General features: G+C 42.4%; 2 protein-coding genes and 1 non-coding gene across 3 annotated transcripts; all 3 read right to left on the reverse strand.

Moving 5' to 3' along the window:
- Positions 1-839: 839 nt before the first annotated feature.
- LOC128578665 (U6 spliceosomal RNA) lies at positions 840-946 on the reverse strand. The gene has a single exon (XR_008377805.1). It is a non-coding gene; the product is annotated as a U6 spliceosomal RNA (small nuclear RNA).
- Positions 947-7476: 6530 nt separating this feature from the next.
- Positions 7477-8256, reverse strand: LOC128576989 (periphilin-1-like). The gene has a single exon (XM_053579067.1). The coding sequence runs from the start codon at positions 8254-8256 to the stop codon at positions 7477-7479; it is 780 nt and encodes a 259-aa protein (XP_053435042.1).
- A 3850-nt stretch (positions 8257-12106) lies between these two features.
- On the reverse strand, positions 12107-12859 carry LOC128576990 (periphilin-1-like). Its single transcript, XM_053579068.1, has one exon. It carries the CDS (start codon positions 12857-12859, stop codon positions 12107-12109), a length of 753 nt encoding a protein of 250 aa, XP_053435043.1.
- Positions 12860-23277: the final 10418 nt, after the last annotated feature.

The raw sequence follows: 23277 nt of genomic DNA on the forward strand, positions 1-23277 counted from the left end.
TAACCAGCTAGAAGAACTTAAGAAAGGCACAGGAAGGTGAAAAAGAAATGAGAGAGCAATCGTGCTTTCAGAAACATTAAATTTCTGTGTGTGAGATTTTCTTCTGCGTCAGGTTTGGGTCAGCACAAAAATACTGACTGCAACATGTTGGTGATGGATAGAATATGCAGTGTATCACGCCACACATTTATAGTAGGCTCCAAAATGAGATTTCTTTTTTTTTTTTTTTGTGGAGACAGAGTCTCACTTTATGGCCCTCGGTACAAGTGCCGTGGCCTCACACAGCTCACAGCAACCTCCAACTCCTGGGCTTAAGCGATTCTTTTGCCTCAGCCTCCCGAGTAGCTGGGACTACAGGCGCCCGCCACAACGCCCGGCTACAAAATGAGATTTCTAACATTCAGTAATTGGCTCGAGGTTGGATGTGGCTTCTGGAATTCTCTGTGCAAAATTTCTAGATACAGGAAGTGACCAGTTTTCTACCATTATGGTGTCTTTCAGTCACCACTGAGGAGTTTCCACCTTTTTTTTTGTTGTTGTTGTTGTTGTTGTTAGAGAGACAGAGTCTCAATTTATTGCCTCAGTAGAGTGCTATGGTGTCACAGCTCACAGCAACCTCCAACTCCTGTGCTTAGGAGATTCTCTTTCCTCAGCCTCCCAAGTAGTTTGAACTACAGGCACCCACCACGATGCCTGGCTATTTTTTGTTGCAGTTTGTCAGGGGCGTGTTGGAACCCGGCATGCTCGGTATATGGAGCCGGCACCCTACCCGATAAGCCACAGGCCGCCCTCCACGTGCTTTTTTTTTTTTTTGTGGGTCTTATGTTGCCTTTATTTTCAAAAATATGGAACACTTCACTAGTTTACATGTCATCCTTGCTCAGGGGTGATGCTAATCTTCTCTGTATTGTTCCAATTTTAGTATATATGCTGCCAAAGCGAGCATCCTCCACCTTCCTTTAAACTTAAATTACAGTCTGAACAATGGCATGAAGCCATGCTGGAAGCTAAAATGTTCAGAATGGATTTATTTGTCTCAAATACTTAACTTGGTATTCGAGTTTAGTTTATTTTTCAAGTTCTAGGGTTTAAAAAAGTCAAAATAGGGCGGCACCTGTGGCTCAGTCGGTAGGGCGCCGGCCCCATATACCGAGGGTGGCGGGTTCAAACCCGGCCCCAGCCAAACTGCAACCAAAAAATAGCCGGGCGTTGTGGCGGGCGCCTGTAGTCCCAGCTACTCGGGAGGCTGAGGCAAGAGAATCGCTTAAGCCCAGGAGTTGGAGGTTGCTGTGAGCTGTGTGAGGCCACGGCACTCTACCGAGGGCCATAAAGTGAGACTCTGTCTCTACAAAAATAAATAAATAAATAAAAAGTCAAAATATTAAGAACCTTATGCATATGCTACTTATGTTTTCCTGTTTCTTATTCAAGAAAGTTTGCATAGAAGCGTCTCTTTCATAAAAGTCTTCCTTCACCACTAAAACTGAGGATGTCAAAATTCAGTGAAGAAGCATCATTTAAAAAAAACTTTTTTTTTTTGAGACAGAATCTCAAGCTGTCCCCCTCGGTAAAGTGCCATGCACCATCATAGCTCACAGCAACCTCCAACCTTTGGGCTCAAGTGATCCTCTATTTTTAAAATTTATTTATTATTATTATTTTTTTTTTTTGAGAAAGCATCTACACTCTGTTGCCTGCACTACAGTGCTGTTGCATCATCAAGCTCACAGCAACCTCAGACTCCTGGACTCAAGCAATCCTCCTGCCTCAGCCTCCCAAGTAGCTAGGATTACAGGCGCCCACCACAACGCCCAGCTATTTTTTGGTTGCAGTTGTCATTGTCGTCTGGCAGGCCCGGGCTGGGTTTGAACCAGCCACCTCCAGTGTATGTGGCCAGTGCTGAGCTACAGGCGCTGAGCCAAGAAGAGACATTTTAATGGAAATACAGTAGTAGGCCATAGTCTCAAAACTGCAGGGTGTCCAGGTAATAGCTGTACTTCTCATTGCCTCAAAGTAACTTGCCAGCAGATAAAATATACCTTAAACACAGAAGCACCTATCTGGATGGTTGTTGAGATTTCTATTTAACAAGCTCAAGGACATAATCCAGGTACAACTCCATTATAGGGAGTACTATTAAGATGGCCAATTTTATGTAACTAAGCTCCCTTTTGTGTTGCCCAGAATCTAAAAGCCTTTTTAAAGTTTAGCATTTTGCCCTAAGAAAGGAGCCTCAGACTCAAAGCTCTATTTCAATACCCTTTCTTTAAGATCTTTCACACCATCAATTTAACTCCTATAGTGTAGGATAATATTTAGAAATAAACATATCCTACATCAAGCACACAAAGTAAATTCAGTGTGAGTTTAAAATGACATGCTTTTCTTCCAGAGGTTTAAGAGGCTTGGACCTCCCTGGGTTACTCGCAGAGTTAGGCTTTTGGAGTTAGGAATTCTTAGGCCTTTTCTCTGAAGCAGTACACCCCGTGAAGCCTGAGATCAAAGGGCATGTCGCCCTTCCTCAGAGATATGGGCCAGAGGGTTGACATATGTTAACAACATACTGTCAGAGGTCTATAGGTGCTCTGCCCTGAAGGAAGGTCACAGTCATTACTTCATACTGAGTAAACTGAGTGAATGCTTGAAGATATTCTTCTATTAACTCTGTTCCCCTATGGCTACTTTCGTCTTTGTGATCTCCTTTTAGCTACCTACCCAAAAATTAGTCACTGTTTAGAAGAAGAGTTTTACTACACAAGTGATTGCATTGATATGATAAATATTTCCTTTCAAGTTAAATTACAGATATGTAAAAAGGAAGATAAGATGAAACTAATAGATAATGGATTAGGTATGTACATGACTAGAAGAGTATAAAACTTAAACTTGGAATAAAGAACTTTGCTACATGCCATTTCATCTCATCTAACTGCGTGTAGTCTGTTTCTTGACTTAATAATTACAGGAGCGAGTTTACACCTACAGCAAAGCTGCTGTTCCTTCGCGTCTCTGGTCACGCAACATATAGGATCATTCACAGAGTAACCCAAAGTTGATCTATACCAAAAAACCTGCACAGATAATCTTCAGAGTCACCTGCAGTTGCTTATAGGCAGGTTATAGACTCTAAATCGTCTTAACAGTTAGCCTACAAGGTTTGGCTAACACCTTGGATGACGAAACCGCTGAATAAAACCAGAGTGAAGTATCTCTTGATGTTTTCAAAGATCCTACAGGCCTCTCCTTATCTGTTTCTGGCTTTCTTTCATGCAGCCGTTTGTAGGAGACATCAACACACCTGTACTTTCTACGCTGAGGCTGATGGAAAGACTGACTGGTTCTCTTGAAAGAAGAGATTTCATAGTCAAATCGTCCCTCCGACCACATTTAATCTCTTCTATAAGCCGTGAGTCCAGGCCACCCATAATCCATGACTCCATGCCCCCGAGAGACTTGTAGGCCGCTGCCCGGCTATCCCAGGCAACAGGCACTTCCAGTGGGCACCATGACGTCACAAAGCACCCAGTTTCAGGAAGCGTTTTGTTTTGTTTTGAGGCAGAGCCTCACTGTGTCGCACTGGCTAGGGTGCGTGGCGTCACAGCTCACAACAACCTCAAACTCTTGGGCTTCAGCGATTCTCTTGCCTCAGCTTCTCAAGTAGCTGGGACTCCAGGCCCCCGCCACAACACTCGGCTATTTTTTGGTAGTTGTCATTGTTGTTTGGCAGGCCTGGGCTTGATTCCTACTCGCCAGCTCTGCTGTATATGACTGGCGCCTTAGCTGCTGGGCTACAGGCGATGAGCCAGTACTTGTGGTTTTTAAAATCAGTATTGAGGCATGAGAATTTTTCCCCAAAATTAAACCAGTTTAGCATCATTAGTCTCACAGCTGCCATGTTCACCACAGAAAGGCACCTGAATGAGAAAAATGAAATGCAGCTGATATCCCACCCATGCTCTGTTCATCATGGTCTGAGGCTGTATTGCTAGAGTGTCTTTTTTGAAATCACACAAAGGTGCTTTATGGACTAGCAGTAGCTCTCTCTGTTCTAGGGAAATAAGTTTGGAGTTACTTGGTATAATTGGCATTCATAAAAACATCTAGCTCAGAGAGATGCTTTTTTAAACACCTAGAGAGGCTAGGTGCAGTGGCTCATGACTGTAATACTAGCAGTCTGGGAGGCTGAGGTTGGTAGATTGCCTGAGCTCAGGAGTTTGAGACCAACTTGATCAAGAGCAAGACCCCCATATCTAAAGATAGCCAGATGTTGAGGTGAGCACCTGTAGCCTCTGCTCCTTGGGAGGCTGAAGCAAGAGGATTGCTTGAGCTCAAGAGTTTAAGGTTGCTAGGCCTGGAACAGTGGCTCATACCTGTAATCCCAGCACTCTGGGAGGACAAGGCAGGTGGATTGCTTGAGCTCAGGAATTCGAGACCAACGTGAGCAAGAGCAAGACCTTTCTCTACTAAAAATTGAAAAATGAGCTGGGCTTAGTGGTGGGTCCCTGCAGTCCAATTTACTCAGGAGGCTGAGGCAAGAGGATTGGTTGAGCCCAAGAATTTCAGGTTGCTGTGAGCTATGAGGGCAAAGCACTCAAGGGTGACAAAGTGAGTCTCTGTCTCAAAAAAAGGGGGAGGGGGCGGCGCCTGTGGCTCAAACTGGTAGGGCACTGGCCCTATATGTCTGAGGTGGTGGGTTCAAACCCAGCCCCAGCCCAAAAATTATATATATATATATAACCTGGAGAGGTAAGATTGTTGCACCTTGCATTAGTGGAGTATTTGCTTCTTCTCTGGCTAATTGTGGAGGTGGGGGCAAGAATGAAAGTATTTGAAAGTTAGTGTTCTATGAATTACATGAGTTGTCTGAACCCAGGTTCTGTGCCAACTTCTGCTCCAGGCCTCCTACCTCTTCAGAACAGGCTGGAAAACCTCCCATCCTCAGCATATTTTTGTCACACCTGGTGCCATTCCACTGGCCCAGACACTTCATCATAGCTTATGGTACACTTATACATTGAGTTTGAAAATGGCCTCAGAGTACTTGGGGGTTTTTTTATTTTTTTATTCAGACATGATTGCTTTATTTTGCATTTTAAAATTCACAAAATGCTTTACAGTATCTGCGTTTCCCTTGTTGATCAGCAAGGCTTTATGGTAAGACAATGAAAATTTTATCACATCTATTGGGCATATTCAAAAACAATGGATGATTTACAAACAAATCTCTTTAATCAAGAACATTTTGTAAAATACACATTCTGGTGTACACCAGAAGTATCTATTTTAAAATTACACTTTGAAGAGCTTAAAAAAAAAATCTCTGCACAGTTTAACACTGACAAGCCTACCAGAATAATGCTGACGGCAAGCTATAAACAGCTTTAAATGCTAAATGTAATTTGGGGGATAGGAAGAGGAAGAAATTATCTGTTGAACCCACATTTTAATCCATCTGTTAGTAAGACTGATCTAACTTAATGATTTTCAACAAAGTGAACAACTCCTTTGCCTTTAGTGCTTTAAGTTTTATTTTTAAACTTGTGACATCTTGACTAAAGATAATGAATGCTGGGACTAGAATATTTCAGGAAAAGAAAAGCATTGGTGGGGAAAGAGGGAAAACAAGATCACTACTTTCTTAGTTTATCCAAAGTGGATAACGAAAATCACTGCCATTAAGGAAGAAAACTATAGTTGACATGTGGGACTTAGTTTGGCTTAAGATTAGGTAAGTTGACATCTAACTGGCAAAAATAAAGATTCAAGGTAGTCTCTTTTAGGAAATTTTACAAAATAATTGTTGCCCTCAATTCGTTTTTAGATCTGTGGACAGCACAATACCTACTTTAAGGCCCCTCTTATGGGATCTGTTAAAATTATTCATACTGCTGTTTCCATTTTTCATATAATTTTTATGTAGATCTTTAGATTTTATCAGTAGGGGGCCACTAAAAATGACAGTAGCATTTGAGGGAGAAGAGAGTAGAAAATGAAAAGAGGACAGGATGGTAATGAAATTGGGTAGCAATAACAAACATTTTTTAAGGTTTCCTCACTAAGTAATGCCACATAACTGTGTATTTTGGCTCACTGCTACTGGGCTGCTGAAGTGATCAGGAAACAAATGGAACATCGTAATGGTCCCACGTACATTCTCAACTAACCCATGATTTGGATGGGTGACTCATGAAGTACTGTTTACACAGACTTCTTGGGAAGGGGTCGCTGAGTTGGGAATAATACTTACTGCTTTGTTTCTTATTACTGAAACTTCTGAAAGGCTAAGGACCTCTAAAAGGGCAGAAAAAGGAACTCACTCAACTAGAGATTAAAAAGGATATAATCTATACATAGTGTAATCATGGGCATGTTATCAATCACCTTTCTTGTGGTGAAGAGTACGGGCCTATGAAAAAAACACAACTCCACCCCACGACTGGGTCTACAACAAAATAAAAATCTAAATTTTTTCTCTTTTGGTCAGAAATCTCAAGTTTAAGATATCGCTAATCTCCATCCAAATTACCCCTTCTTTTAGTTCTATTTTTTATTTATTTATTTATTTTTATTAAACCATAGCTGTGTACATTAGTATGATCGTGGGGCACCATACACTTGGTTCATAGATTGTTTGACACATTTTCATCACATTAGTTAACATAGCTTTTGTAGCATTTTCTTAGTTATTTTGCTAAGACCTTTACATTCCACATTTACTAGGATTCACATATACCCTTGTAAGATGCACCGCAGGTGTAATCCCATTAATCCTTTTAGTTCTATTAAATAATGTTTAAGTCTCCCACATCAGTGAAAGGCTCAGGAGTTTCAGGATTAATAGAAGGTGCTGAATCTTGGGAAGAAAGGCTTTTCATTCTGAGGTGTATTTCAGAGATTTAAGTGCTCTACATTGTTACTGAATGAGACTTATTCTCAAAAATTCTGTATGATCGTAAAGCTTTCAGTTTATGACGATAGTACTTTAACATGTAAAAAGTTACAAAGCCTAAGAAAAGCAAACAACACGTCAATAAAATCGCTACTCAGAATTCTCACATTTTCACTGGTATCATTCACTATGAAAAGCAAACAGACTACTAATATTTAAGTGGAATGATCTCTAGCCTGTAAATTACACTCCTGTGACCAAATGATTACATACTTGGAGGACTACAGAACATGAGCAGGTACAGAGACCTATTCTTCAGGACTGCTTTTTCTAAGCCTGAAAAATTCATTGACCATCATTTTAGGGGGCAAAAGAAAGGTGAGTATGGATTAAGACGCTCTACATGTAGAAAATATTGTAATGAAAATATTTTAAATCAACTATTATAGACGTTTATTTGATACTGGAAGTATGGTCAGACATCACAAAGTTATTTCTCTTCATCACAAAACATCCATATATTAAGGATTTATGCAATTCAGGGAGGGGAAAAATTTTTCTAGAAACGTTTTGCCTGAGCAAGAACTCTAAAAAAGATCTCCAAACTCTTGAGTTGAAGTATCGTACTCTGCCATGAAATGCTTGAGTTCTTCAAAATGTCGCTCACCTATTTCTTGTAAATTCTGCCTCAGTGCAAACTCTATAGACTTTTCTAATGAAGGATCTTTTTCAATCAGCATTTTCACTACCCTCCAGAAAGTTTCACAGTCTTGTCGGTAAGCCTGTTCGATCTCTTTGGCTTTTAATGCTATTGCTTTAAAGCGACGGGTTAGCGAGTCTTCATATAACTCTATGCCATATGCTGCATTTCCCTCAGGTTCTTCTGCCTGGTAAATGAATGACGGTGCTGTGGATCCCGCTTCATACTCGCAAATTTCAGGCATGTTACTTGCATCTGACATCTCTTGCTCTTCCGCAGCCCACTTTCTCGCAGCCTCAGTAGGTTCTTTTTCAGTTAGCCTACCAGGTTTGGCTAACACCTTGGATGACGAAACCGCTGAATAAAACCAGGGTGAAGTACCTCTTGATGTTTTCAAAGATCGTGCAGGCCTCTCCTTATCTGTTTCTGGCTTCCTTTCATGCTGCGGTTTGTAGGAGACATCAATACTCCTGGACTTTCTACGCTGAGGCTGATGGAAAGACTGACTGGTTCTCTTGAAAGGAGAGATTTCATAGTCAAATTCTCCCTCCGACCACATTTCATCTCTTCTATAAGCCATGAGTCCAGGCCGCCCATAAGCCTTGACTCCAGGCAGCCCAGAGACTTGTAGGCCGCTGCCCAGGGCTATCCCAGGCAACAGACACATCCGGCGCGCAAGATGACGTCACAAAGCACCCGGTTTCAGGAAGCATTTTGTTTTGTTTTGAGGCAGAGTCTTATTATGTCCTCCTGGCTAGAGTGCATGGCGTCACAGCTCACAACAACCTCAAACTCTTGGGCTTCAGCGATTCTCTTGCCTCAGTCCCTCAAGTAGCTGGGACTCCAGGCCCCCGCCACAACGCTCAGCTATATTTTGTTTGAAGTTGTCATTGTTGTTTGGCAGGCCTGGGCTTGATTCCAACTCGCCAGCTCTACTATATGTGGCTGGCGCCTTAGCTGCTGAGCTACATGCGCTGAGCCAGTACTTGTGGTTTTTAAAATCATTATTGAGGCATGAGAATTTGCCCCCCCAATCAAACCAGTTTAGCATCATTAGTCTCACAACTGCCATGTTGTTCACCACACAAAGGCACCTGAATGAGAGAAATTAAATGCAGCTGATACCCCACCCATGCTCTGTTCATCATGGTCTGAGGCTGTATTGCAAGACTATCCTTTTCGAAATCACACAAAGGTGCTTTATGGACTAGCAGTAGCTCTCTCTGTTCTAGGGAAATAAGCTTGGAGTTACTTGGTATAATTGGTACTCATGAAAACATCTAGCTCAGCTAGATGCTTTTTTAAACTCCTGGAGAGGCTGGGTGCAGTGGCTCATGAGTGTAATCCTAGCACTCTGGGAGGCCAAGGTTCATAGATTGCCTGAGCTCAGGAGTTTGAAACCAGCTTGAGGAAGAGCAAGACCCCCATATCTAAAGATAGCCAGATGTTGAGTTGGGCACCTGTAGTCCCTGCTCCTTGAGAGGCTGAAGCAAGAGGATCACTTGAGCTCAATAGTTTAAGGTTGCTAGGCCTGGAACAGTGGCTCATACCTGTAATACCAGCACTCTGGGAGGCCAAGGCGGGTGGATTGTTTGAGCTCAGGAATTCGAGACCAACCTGAGCAAGAGCAAGACCTTTCACTACTGAAAATAGAAAAACGAACTGGGTTATTGGTGGGTCCCTGCAGTCAAAGATACTCAGGAGGCTGAGGCAAGAGGATCGGTTGAGCCCAAGAATTTCTGGGTGCTGTGAGCTATGAGGCCAAGGCACTCGAGGGTGACATTGTGAGACCCTGTCTCAAAAAAAAGGGGGGGTGGCGCCTGTGGCTCAAACTGATAGGGCACTGGCCCTATATGTCCGAGTTGGTGGGTTCAAACTCAGCCCCAGCCCAAAACTGCAAAAAAAAAAAAAAAATATATATATATGTATATATATACATAATATATATATACATATATATATATATGTATATATATACATAATATATATATACATATATATATATATATATATATATATATATATAAACCTAGAGAGGTAACATTATTGCACCTTGCATTAGCAGAGTATTTGCTTTAATTCTGGGGGTGGTTGTAAGAATGAAAGTATTTGAAACTTAGTGTTCTATGAATTATATGAGTTGTCTGAACCCAGGTTCTGTGCCAACCTCTGCTCCAGGCCTCCTAACTCTTCAAAACAGGCGGGAAAACCTCCAATCCTCAGCATATTTTTCTCACACCTAGTATCATTCCCCTGGCCCAGACACTTCATCATAGCTTATGGTACACTTACATATTGAGTTTGAAAATGGCCTCAGAGTGCATGTTTTTTTTTTTTAATTTTTTATTCAGACATGGTTGCTTTATTTTGCATTTTAAAATTCACAAAAAGCTTTACAGTATCTGTGTTCCCCATGTTGATCAGCAAGGCTTTATGGTAAGGAAATGAAAATTTTATCACATCTATTGGGCATATTCAAAAACAATGGATAATTTACAAACAAATCTCTTTAATCAAGAACATTTTGTAAGATACACATTCTGGTGCACACTAGAATTATCTATTTTAAAATTAGACTTTAAAGAGCTTAAAAAAAATCTGTGAACAGTTTAACACTGACAAGCCTACCAGAATAATGCTGATGGCAAGCTATAAGCAGCTTTAAATGCTAAATGTAATTTGGGGGATAGGAAGAGGAAGAAATTATCTGTTGAACCCACATTTTAATCCATCTGTTAGTAAGACTGATCTAACTTAATGAATTTCAACAAAGTGAACAACTCCTTTGCCTTTAGTGCTTTAAGTTTTATTTTTAAACTTGTGACATCTTGACTAAAGATAATGAAAGCTGGGACTAGAATATTTCAGGAAAAGAAAAGCATTGGTGGGGAAAGAGGGAAAACAAGATCACTACTTTCTTATTTTATCCAAAGTGGATAACGAAAATCACTGCCATTAAGGAAGAAAACTATAGTTGACATGTGGGACTTAGTTTGGCTTAAGGTTAGGTAAGTTGACAACTAACTGGCAAAAATAAAGATTCAAGGTAGTCTCTTTTAGGAAATTTTACAAAATAATTGTTGCCCTCAATTCGTTTTTAGATCTGTGGACAGCACAATACCTACTTTAAGGCCCCTCTTATGGGATCTGTTAAAATTATTCATACTGCCGTTTCCATTTTTCATATAATTTTTATGTAGATCTTTAGATTTTATCAGTAGGGGGCCACTAAAAATAGCAGTAGAATTTGAGGGAGAAGAGAGTGGAAAATAAAAAGAGGACGGGATGGTAATGAAATTGGGTAGCAATAACAAACATTTTTTAAGGTTTCCTCACTAAGTAATGCCACATAACTGTGTATTTTGGCTCACTGCTACTGGGCTGCTGAAGTGATCAGGAAACAAATGGAACATCCTAATGGTCCCACTTGCATTCTCAACTAACCCATGATTTGGATGGGTGACTCATGAAGTACTGTTTACACAGACTTCTTGGGAAGGGGTCGCTGAGTTGGGCATAATACCTACTGCTTTGTTTCTTTTATTAAAACTTCTGAAAGTCTTAGGACCTCTAAAGGGCAGAACAAAGAACTCACTCAACTACAGAGATTAAAAAGGATATAATCTATACATAGTGTAATCGTGGGCATGTTATCAATCACCTTTCTTGTTGTGAAGAGTATGGGCCTATGAATAAAACACAACTCAACCCCACGATTGGGTCTACAACAAAATAAAAGTCTATTTTTTTTTTCTCTTTTGGTCGAAATCTCAACATTAAGATATCCCTAATCTCCATCCAAATTACCGCTTCTTTTAGTTTTATCAAATAATATTGTTTAAGTCTCCCACATCAGTGAAAGACTCAGGAGTTTCAGGATTAATAGAAGATACTGAATCTTGGGAAGAAAGGCTTTTCATTCTGAGGTGTATTTCAGAGATTTAAGTGCTCTACATTGTTACTGAATGAGACTTATTCTCAAATATTCTGTACGATACTAAAACATTCAGTTTATGATGATAGTACTTTAACACATAAAAGTTACAAAGCCTAAGAAAAGCAAACAACACGTCAATAAAATCGCTACTCAGAATTCTCACATTTTCACTGGTATCATTCACTATGAAAAGCAAACAGACTACTAATATTTAAGTGGAATGATCTCTAGCCTGTAAATTACACTCCTGTGACCAAATGATTACATACTTGGAGGACTACAGAACATGAGCAGGTACAGAGACCTATTCTTCAGGACTGCTTTTTCTAAGCCTGAAAAATTCATTGACCATCATTTAAGGGGGCAACGAAAGGTGAGCATGGATTAAGACGCTCTACATGTAGAAAAAATTCTAATAAAAGTGTTTTAAATCGACTATTTTAGACGTTTATTTGATACTGGAAGTATGGTCAGCCATCATAAAGTTATTTCTCTTCATTACAAAACATCCATATATTAAGGATTTATGCAATTCAGGGAGGGGAAACAATTCTAGAAACGTTTTGCCTGAGCAAGAACTCTAAAAAAGATCTCCAAACTCTTGAGTTGAAGTATCGTACTCTGCCATGAAATGCTTGAGTTCTTCAAAATGTCGCTCACCTATTTCTTGTAAATTCTGCCTCAGCGCAAACTCTACAGACTTTTCTAATGAAGGATCTTTTTCAATCAGCATTTTCACTACCCTCCAGAACATGTCACAGTCCTGTTGGTAAGCCTGTTCAATCTCTTTGGCTTTTAATGCTATTGCTTTAAAGCGACGGGTTAGCTCGTCTTCATAGAACTCTATGCCATATGCTGCATTTGCTTCAGGTTCTTCTGCCTGGTAAATGAACGGTGGTGCTGTGGATCCCGCTTCATACTCGCAAATTTCAGGCAAGTGACTTGCATCTGACTTCTCTTGCTCTTCCCCAGCCCACTTTCTCGCAGCCTCAGCAAGTTCTTTTTCAGTTAACCTACCAGGTTTGACTAACACCTTGGATGATGAAACCGCTGAATAAAAACAGGGTGAAGTATCTGTTGATGTTTTCAAAGATCGTGCAGGCCTCTCATCTGTTTCTGGCTTTCTTTCATGCTGCGGTTTGTAGGAGACATCAACATGCCTGGACTTTCTACGCTGAGGCTGATGGAAAGACTGACTGGTTCTCTTCAAAGGAGAGATTTTATAGTCAAATCGTTCCTCCGAGCACATTTCATCTCTTCTATAAGCCATGAGTCCAGGCCGCCCATAAGCCTCGACTCCAGGCAGCCCAGGGACTCGTAGGCCACTGCCCATGGCTATCCCAGGCAACAGGCACTTCCGGTGCGCACAATGACGTCACAAAGCACCCGGTTTCAGGAAGCCTTTTGTTTTGTTTTGAGGCAGAGTCTCATTATATCCTCCAGGCTAGAGTGCGTGGCGTCACAGCTCACAACAACCTCAAACTCTTGGGCTTCAGCGCTTCTCTTGCCTCAGCCTCTCAAGTAGCTGGGACTCCACGCCCCTGCCACAACGCTCAACTCCGGCGGTGCCCGTGGCTCAAAGGAGTAGGGCATCGGCCCCATATACTGGAGGTGGTGGGTTCAAACCCGGCCCTGCCCAAAAACTGTCAAAAAAAAAAAGAAAGAAAGAAAAAGAAAAAGTCTAAGCTCTTTCTTATTCCAGTCCTACTCCTTTTGTTCAGGGAACATATACTTGGAAAGTTCTGTCAAAAACTGAAATCAGGAGGGGGAGAGACAAGATGGCGGACTGAAGCCAGCTTTCAACAGAGGCTCCCGTCCAGAAGGAGAGTTAAGGGACAGGAATTTAGTAAGTATCCTGGTGGATTTGAGCCGCACCAAGAGAGAAGGTTGAAGAACACACATCAACACCGCTGAGGCAAGCTGTGATCACAAGGACGCAAACAAAAGCAAAACGGTTCACTTCTAGATATTCTGAAGCCACACCCACTGTCTTCCTGGGCAACCAGAGGAGGCCACCACTGAGCAAAGGATTTGCCTGATGCTGCTTACACACCCGGGAAGCTTCCAGGGCAGGGCCTACACAGAGAGGTAATCGGACACAAACCTCCAGCAGCAAAGACATTTGAACTCAGAACAGCCCGTCTTCTGTAGGTGATTTTAGCAGAAACAGAGACAGAACCCCACAAAGTTGTCTGCTCTGTTCTGTTCTGTTAGCAACATCAATCAGGGACGGGGCTAAGCCTGAGTGAACACCTCCCTCCCATCACCTGCATCAAGCACTCAAAGATGTCAGGCCCCATCTCCAGACTGCAGGGGCCTGGCAGACTTCCTTGCAATTCAGGCAGGTGCAAACTGCTGGAGTATCTGTTCACTACAGGCAACTGGGTTAGCCATCTGCAGAGATACCAGTGACTGGGTCTGAAGGAGGGGCAAAGTGGGGAAGGAGACATCAACGTTCCCAGACTGATCTATTTGCTAGGTGGCTCCTCCTGACTCCATGCAGCACTGGAGTAAGCCATATCAGAGGAGTCACCAGACCCCTGTGATCCAGTTCCCAGAGACCTCTTGAACTCTCCCACCCGAGACAGGTGCCGATTGAGACAATCGATTTGGACCTTTTGAACTGAACTAATAGACTGAGGACTTTTCAGGCGGTGCCCTGGGTATGCGGTTGTAGGAAGGTTTGGTTTTCCTTTTCCAACTGGTGCCAGAGGTGGGCGGGCGGGGTGACTTAATTGCTGGTTTTTCCACATAGCTGAGACTTCAAGCCAGAGTAAATGTTATAATAGGATTGAACAGAAACCAGCTGAAAACAATACAGAACAACTTAGCCCCACCACACAAGACAGGGCCCCAGTTTCTCAGGCCACAACACTGTACGGGCTCTCGATAAAGCCCCAGGGGAAAAATCAAAGAGAGTAAAATAACCATGGGGCAGAATCAGAGGAAAAACTCTGGTAACATGAATAACCAGAATAGATCAACCCCCCCAAGAAAAGACACAGCAGATGTGATTGAAGATCCCATTCACAAACAACTGGCTGAGATGTCAGAAATCAAATTCAGAATTTGGATTGCAGACCAGATTAATAAAATGGAATTAGGAATTCGAGGAGAAATTCAAAAGTTGTCTCAAGAATTTAACGAATTTAAAGACAAAACCACCAAAGACTTAGACACACTGAAGCAAGAATTTATAGCCCTCAAAGATATGAAAAATACAGTAGAATCCCTCAGCAACAGAATGGAGCAAGCAGAAGAAAGGATTTCTGACATTGAAGATAAAGTCTTCGAACGCTCCCAATCTCTCAAAGAGGAAGAGAAATGGAGAGCAAAAACGGACCACTCACTCAGAGAACTCTCAGATATTTCGAAGAAAAGCAATATACGAATAATTGGGATTTCTGAGAATGATGAAGTGGCCTCGAAGGGCACAGAGGTTCTTCTGCATGAAATTATGAAAGAAAATTTTCCAGACATGCCCAGAGAATCTGAAATTCAGATAGCAGACAGCTTCAGAACCCCAGCATGATTCAACCCCAATAAGTCATCCCCCAGGCATATCATAATTAGCTTCACTAAAGTTAACATGAAAGAGAAGATTCTCAAAGCAGCCCGGCAAAAGAAAACTATTACGTACAAAGGAAAGAATATTAGAATACTGCAGATCTCTCTGCTGAAACTTTTCAAGCCAGAAGAGGGTGGTCATCAACTTTAATCTCCTAAAGCAAAATAACTTTCAACCCAGGATCTTGTATCCAGCTAAACTGAGTTTCATTTATGATGGAGAAATTAAATACTTCAATGACATTCATATGTTGAAAAAATTTGCCATAAGTAAACCAGGTCTACAGGATATTCTCAGACCTATACTCCACAATGACCAACCCAATCCTATACCACAAAAGTAAACTCACTCAGAAACTTCGGATCAAACTCCAACTTCCACACTGGCGAAAGGATTAAAAATGTCCACTGGACCTTTGAAAAACTTGATACCCAGAATTCCAGCAGACTTATCAATACTCTCCATTAATGTGAATGGCTTAAACTGTCCTCTAAAGAGGCATGGGTTAGCTGACTGGATGCAAAAACTCAAGCCAGATATTTGTTGCATACAAGAGTCACATCTCAACTTAAAAGACAAATACAGACTCAGGGTGAAAAGATGGTCATCCATATTTCAGGCAAATGGTAATCAGAAAAAAGCAGGTGTTGCAATTTTATTTGCAGATACAGTAGGCTTTAAACCATCAAAAGTAAGGAAGGATAAGAATGGTCACTTCATATTTGTTAAGGGTAATACTCACTATGATGAGATCTCAATTATTAATATCTATGCACCCAACCAGAATGCACCTCAATTTATAAGAGAAACTCTAACAGACATGAGTAACTTGATTTCCTCCAGCTCCATAATCGTCGGAGATTTCAACACTCCTTTGGCAGTATTGGATCGATCCTCCAGCAAGAAGCTGAGCAAAGAAATCTTAGATTTAAACCTAACCATCCAATATTTAGATTTAGCAGACATCTACAGAACATTTCATCCCAACAAAACTGAATACACATACTTCTCATCAGCCCACGGAACTTACTCCAAAATTGACCACATTTTAGGTCACAAGTATAACCTCAGTAAATTTAAAGGAATAGAAATTATTCCTTGCATCTTCTTGGACCATCATGGAATAAAACTTGAATTGAGTAACAACAGGAATCTGCATACTCATACAAAAACATGGAAGTTAAATAACCTCATGCTGAATGATAGCTGGGTCAGAGATGAGATTAAGAAAGAAATCGCCAATTTTTTGGAACTGCAAAGGCAGTTCTAAGAGGGAAATTTATAGCACTGCAAGCCTTCCTCAAGAGAACAGAAAGAGAGGAAGTTAACAACTTAATGGGACATCTCAAGCAACTGGAAAAGGAAGAACATTCCAACCCCAAACCCAGTAGAAGAAAAGAAATAACCAAAATTAGAGCAGAATTAAATGAAATTGAAAACAAAAGAATAATACAACAGATCAATAAATCAAAAAGCTGTTTTTTTGAAAAGGTCAACAAAATAGATAAACCTCTGGCCAACCTAATCAGAAAAAAAGAGTAAAATCTCTAATATCAGCAATCAGAAACAACATAGATGAAATAACAACAGACTCCTCAGAAATCCAAAAAATCCTTAATGAATATTACAAGAAACTTTATTCTCAGAAATATGAAAATCTGAAGGAAATAGACCGATACTTGGAAGCACGCCACCTTCCAAGACTTAGCCAGAATCAAGTGGAAATATTGAACAGACCCATATCAAGTTCAGAAATAGCATCAACTATACAAAATCTCCCTAAAAAGAAAAGCCCAGGACCAGATGGTTTTACGTCAGAATTCTACCAAACCTTTAAAGAGGAATTAGTACCTATATTACTCAACCTGTTCCAACAGGTAGAAAAAGAAGGAAGACTACCCAACACGTTCTATGAAGCAAACATCACCCTGATCCCCAAACCAGGAAAAGACCCAAGAAGAAAAGAAAATTATAGACCAATATCACTAATGAATTTAGATGCAAAAATATTCAACAAGATCCTAACAAACAGAATCCAGCAACACATCAAACAAATCATACATCATGACCAAGTTGGTTTTATCCCAGGGTGTCAAGGCTGGTTCAATATACGTAAATCTATAAATGTAATTCAGCACATAAACAAATTAAAAAACAAAGACCATATGATTCTCTCAATCGATGCAGAAAAAGCTTTTGATAATATCCAGCATCCCTTCATGATCAGAACACTCAAGAAAATTGGTCTAGAAGGGACTTTTCTTAAACTGATAGAGGCCATCTACAACAAACCCACAGCCAATATCATACTGAACGGAGTTACATTGGAATCATTTCCACTCAGATCAGGAACCAGACAAGGCTGCCCATTGTCTCCATTGCTTTTCAACATTGTAATGGAAGTTTTAGCCACCGCAATTAGGGAAGAAAAGGCGATCAAGGGTATCCATATAGGGTCAGAAGATATCAAACTTTCGCTCTTCGCAGATGATATGATTGTGTATCTGGAAAACACTAGGGACTCTACTAAAAAACTCCTAGAAGTGATCAAGGAATACAGCAGCGTCTCAGGTTACAAAATCAACATCCATAAATCGGTAGCCTTTATATACACCAACAACAGTCAAGTTGAAAAAGCAGTCAAGGACTCTATCCCATTCACAGTAGTGCCAAAGAAGATGAAATATTTGGGAATTTACCTAACAAAAGACGTGAAAGATCTCTATAAAGAGAACTATGAAACTCTAAGAAAAGAAATACCTGAAAATGTTAACAAATGGAAAAACATACCATGCTCATGGCTAGGAAGAATCAACATTATCAAAATGTCCATACTACCCAAAGCAATATATAATTTCAACGCACTCCCTATTAAAGCTCCACTGTCATATTTTAAAGATCTTGAAAAAACATTACTTCGTTTTATATGGAATCAGAAAAAACCTCAAATAGCCAAGACATTACTCAGAAATAAAAACAAAGCAGGAGGAATCACACTACCAGACCTGAGATTTTACTATAAATCGATAGTGATCAAAACAGCATGGTACTGGCACAAAAACAGAGAAGTAGATATCTGGAATAGAATAGAGAACCAAGAGATGAATCCAGCTACTTACCGCTATTTGATCTTTGACAAGCCAATTAAAAACATTCAGTGGGGAAAAGATTCCCTATTTAACAAATGGTGCTGGGTGAACTGGCTGGCAACCTGCAGAAGACTGAAATTGGACCCACACCTTTCACCATAAACTAAGATAGACTCTCATTGGAGTAAAGATTTAAACTTAAAACATGAAACTATAAAAATACTAGAGGAGAGTGCAGTGAAAACCCTTGAAGAAATTGGTCTGGGAGAGTATTTTATGAGGAGAACCCCCTGGGCAATTGAAGCAGCTTCAAAAATACACTACTGGGACTTTATCAAACTAAAAACCTTCTGCATAGCCAAGAACACAGTAAGTAAAGCAAGCAAACAGCCCTCAGAATGGGAGAAGATATTTGCAGGGTATATCTCTGACAAAGGTTTAATAACCCGAATCCACAGAGAACTCAAACGCATCAGCAAGAAAAAAACAAGGGATCCCATCGCAGGCGGGGCAAGGGATTTGAAGAGAAACTTCTCTGAAGAAGACAGGCGCACGGCCTTCAGACATATGAAAAAATGCTCATCATCTTTAATCATCAGAGAAATGCAAATCAAAACTACTTTGAGATATCATCTAACTCCAGTGAGACTAGCCTATATCACAAAATCTCAAGACCAGAGATTTTGGCGTGGATGTGGAGAAAAGGGAACACTTCACTGTAGTTCTAGCACTCTGGGAAGCTAAGGCAGATGGATTGCTTGAGCTCATGAGCTTTAAACAGCGTGAGCAAGAGTGAGACTCCATCTCTACTAAAATAGAAAAGCTAGCTGGTTGTGATGGTACATGCTTGTAGTCCCAGCAACTCAGGAGGCTGAGGGAGGAGGATTGCCTGAGCCTAAGAGTTTGAGGTCAGTGTGAGCTATGATAACAACACAGCACTCTACCAAGGGCAGCAGAGTAAAACTCTGTCTCAAAAATATATATATATATATTTATTTATATATTTATATATTTATATATATATATTTCATTCAAAGGATGCAAAGTTGAAGTTATTCCTATTATTTACTAAGTGAAGAGTATTTTCCTGTTTCCAACTCAAAATATACACATGCATCGCACACAAATGTTAATTCCTTTAATAGGCAGTTGTCAAATATTTTTCAAGCCTCAGAAGTGACTATAAATCTGGATGTCTGCTAAGGCAGGTCAATTATCTTGCAAACACGTTCTCATAAAGAACTACTGTGATGTGTTCAAAGTTATTTCAGATCTTCACTTGTTGAAAAAAAGAGTAGGGTGCCACCTGTTGTTCAAAGAAATAGGTCACCAGCCCCATATGCTGGAGGTGTTGTGTTCAAACCCAGCCCTGGCCAAAAACTGCAAAAAAAATTGAAAAAAAAAAACAGAAAAAAAAGCAAGGTGGTTCAAGCCTGTAATCTAGCACTCTAGGAGTCTGAGGTGGGAGGATAGCTTGAGCTCAGGAGTTGGAGACCAACCTGAGCAAGAAAAAAACCCAGTATCTATTAAAAATAGGTGAATTAGGCTCAGCGCCGGTAGCTCAAGTGGCTAGGGCACCAGCCTCATACACTGGAACTGGAGGGTTCAAATCCAGCCAAGGCCACCAAACAACAATGAAAACTACAACCAAAAAAATAGCCCGGCGTTGTGGTGGGCCCCTGTAGTCCCAGCTACTTGGGAGGCTGAGGCAAGAGAATCCCTTAAGACCAAGTGTTTGAAGTTGCTGTGAGCTGTGACACCATTGCACTCTACCCTGGGTGACAGCTTGAGACTCTGCCTCAAACAAAAAAAAAGAAAGAGAGAGAGAGAGAGAGTGTGTGAGAGACAGAAAGAAAGAAAGGAACGAAAGAAAGTAAGGAAAGTAAAGGAAGGGAGGAGAGACAAGATGGCGGACTGAAGCCAGCTTTCAACAAAGGCTCCCGTCCAGAAGGAGAGTTAAGGGACAGGAATTTAGTAAGTATCCTGGTGGACTCGAGCCTCACCAAGAGAGAAGGCTGAAGAACGCACATCAACACCGCTGAGGCAAGTTGTGATCACAAGGACGCAAACAAAAGGTACAAAATCCACCACCAAGCGGACGGGAGTCCCCCTCCCCCATGAGACCGGCTCTGTAGCCCCACAATTGAACAAGTGGGCAGAAATTAAAGCCCCTCCCACTACACTCCACGGGAGAGACCTTCTAAAAACTGGACCTACCTCCCCTACTGGGGTGCCGTGGCGTTCTCCTGCCGGACATAGGGCTGAATAAAACTTTGGGAATCCTTTGCCGGCAACCCTGAATCCCCGGCGCTCCCCTCCCGCCCACTGAGGTCTGGAGGCCTGTCCCCCAGGACTTCGGATCCTTGGGTGATTTCTCAAGGGGAGTGGACAGTCCCCGAGTTGCGTCTGGTCAGCATTGACTCTGAGGTGCGCCGAGTGAGGAGAGGGCACCGGGCTGAGGGGGAGTCACGCCTCGCGGCACTTCCCTGCGGTGCAGTGCACCAACCCTCCCCGGGCATACGGGGCCCAAGACTGAATCAGACTCTGGCCTCCCCGCTGAGAGCTGAGAACCCCTACTCTCACTCGGGGTCTGAGGGCCTATCCCCCAGGAGTTCGGCTCCTTGGGTGATTTCTCGAGGGGAGTGCACAGTGCCTGAGCTGCGTCAGGTCAGCGCTGACTCTGGGATACGTGAGCGAGGAGAGGGCACTCTGCTGAGGGGAAATCAAGCCTTGGCGGCACTTCCCTGCAGTGCAGTGCAGGAGCCCTCCCCGGGCACAAGACTGAATAAGACTCTGGCCTCCCCGCTGAGAGCTGAGAGCCCCTACTCTCACTCGGGGTCTGAGGGCCTATCCCTCCGGAGTTCGGCTCCTTGGGTGATTTCTCGAGGGGAGTGCACAGTGCCGGAGCTGCGTCAGGTCAGCGCTGACTCTGGGATACGTGAGCGAGGAGAGGGCACTCCGCTGAGGGGAAATCAAGCCTTGGCGGCACTTCCCTGCGGTGCAGTGCAGGAGCCCTCCCCGGACCGTAGTATTGCGTGAAACTGAATGAAACTCTAGCTTCCCCCCGCCCCACTCCCAATCCGGGTCTGGGCGCCCATCCCCCAAGAGTTCTGATTCTTGGGGGATCTCTTAAGGGGTGTGGACCCAGCACAAACTGCAGCCGCTCAGTGCTGACTCTGGGGCGCGGGACAGAGGAGAAAAGGGTCGCCTGAGTGCCCACACCAGAGCAGCAGTTCCCTGGAGGTAGATCAACAGCCGTTTTTTCTTTAACGGCAGAACGCTCACTTCTGGATATTCTGAGGCCACACCCCCTGTCTCCCTGGGCAACCAGAGGAGGCCACCTGTGTCACGACTCACAAACCCAGAAGCCTCCAGGGCGGGGCCGACCCAGAGAGGTGTTCAGACGCAATTCTCCAGCAGCAAAGACGTTTGAACTCAAAACAGCCCGTCTCCTGTAGGCGACGACAGGAACAGAGACAGAACCTCACAAAGTTGTCTGTTCTGTTCTGTTAGCAGCATCCATCAGGGACGGGGCTAAGCCTGAGTGAACACCTCCTTCCCATCACCTGCATCAAACACTCAAAGATGTCAGGCCCCATCTCCTCCTGCTAGATAGCGGCAGTCTGCGGGGGCCTGGCAGACTCCCTCACGATTCAGGCAGGTGCAAACCCCTGGAGTGTCTGTTCACTGCAGGCAACTGGGTTAGCCATCTGCAGAGATACCAGTGACTGGGTCCGACGGAGGGGCAAAGTGGGGAAGGAGACGTCAACCTTCCCAGACTGCTCTGTTTGCGGGGTGGCTCCTCCTGACTCCACGCTGCACTGGAGTGAGCTGTCTCAGAGGAGTCACCAGGCCCCTGTGATCCAGTTCCCAGAGACCTCTTGAACCCTTCCACCTGAGACAAGTGCCGATTGAGACAGTTGATTCGGACCTTTTGAACTGGGCTAATAGACTGAGGACTTTTCAGGTGGTGCCCTGGGTGTGCGATTGTAGGAAGGTTTGATTCTCCTTTTCCAACTGGGGCCAGAGGTGGGCAGGCGAGGTGACTTAATTGCTGATTTTTCCACACAGCTGAGACTTCAAGCCAGAGTAGAAGTTGCAATAGGATAGAACAGAAACCAGCTGAAAACAAGACAGAACCACTTTGCTCCACCACACCAGACAGGGCCCCAGTTTCTCAGGCCACAACACTGTACGGGCCCTCGATAAAACCCCAGGGGAAAAACCAAAGGGAGTAAACCATGGGGCGGAATCAGCGGAAAAACTCTGGTAACATGAATAACCAGAATAGATCAACCCCCCCAAGAAAAGATACGGCAGATGTGATTGAAGATCCCATTCATAAACAACTGGCTGAGATGTCAGAAGTCGAATTCAGAATTTGGTTTGCAGACAAGATTAATAAAATGGAATTAGGAATTCGTGGAGAAATTCAAAAACTGTCTCAAGAATTTAACGAATTTAAAGACAAAACCACCAAAGACTTAGACACACTGAAACAAGAACTTACAGCCCTCAAAGATATGAAAAATACAGTAGAATCCCTCAGTAACAGATTGGAGCAAGCAGAAGAAAGGATTTCTGACATTGAAGATAAAGTCTTCGAACGCTCCCAATCTCTCAAAGAGGAAGAGAAATGGAGAGCAAAAACGGATCACTCACTCAGAGAGCTCTCAGATAATTCGAAAAAACATAACATAAGGGTTATAGGAATTTCGGAGGCTGATGACGTGGCAGCCAAGGGCACAGAGGCCCTTCTACATGAAATTATGAAAGAAAATTTTCCAGACATGCCTAGAGAATCTGAAATTCAGATAGCAGACAGCTTCAGAACCCCAGCACGATTCAACCCCAAAAAGCCATCTCCCAGACATATCATAATTAGCTTCACTAAAGTTAACATGAAAGAGAAGATTCTCAAAGCAGCCCGGCGAAAGAAAACTATAACGTACAAAGGTAAGAATATTAGAATAACTGCAGATCTCTCTGCTGAAACTTTTCAAGCAAGAAGAGGCTGGTCATCAACTTTTAATCTCCTAAAGCAAAAAAACTTTCAACCCAGGATCTTGTATCCAGCTAAACTGAGTTTCATCT

This window comes from Nycticebus coucang, chromosome X (assembly GCF_027406575.1).
Source record: "Nycticebus coucang isolate mNycCou1 chromosome X, mNycCou1.pri, whole genome shotgun sequence".
Lineage (NCBI taxonomy): Eukaryota > Metazoa > Chordata > Mammalia > Primates > Lorisidae > Nycticebus > Nycticebus coucang.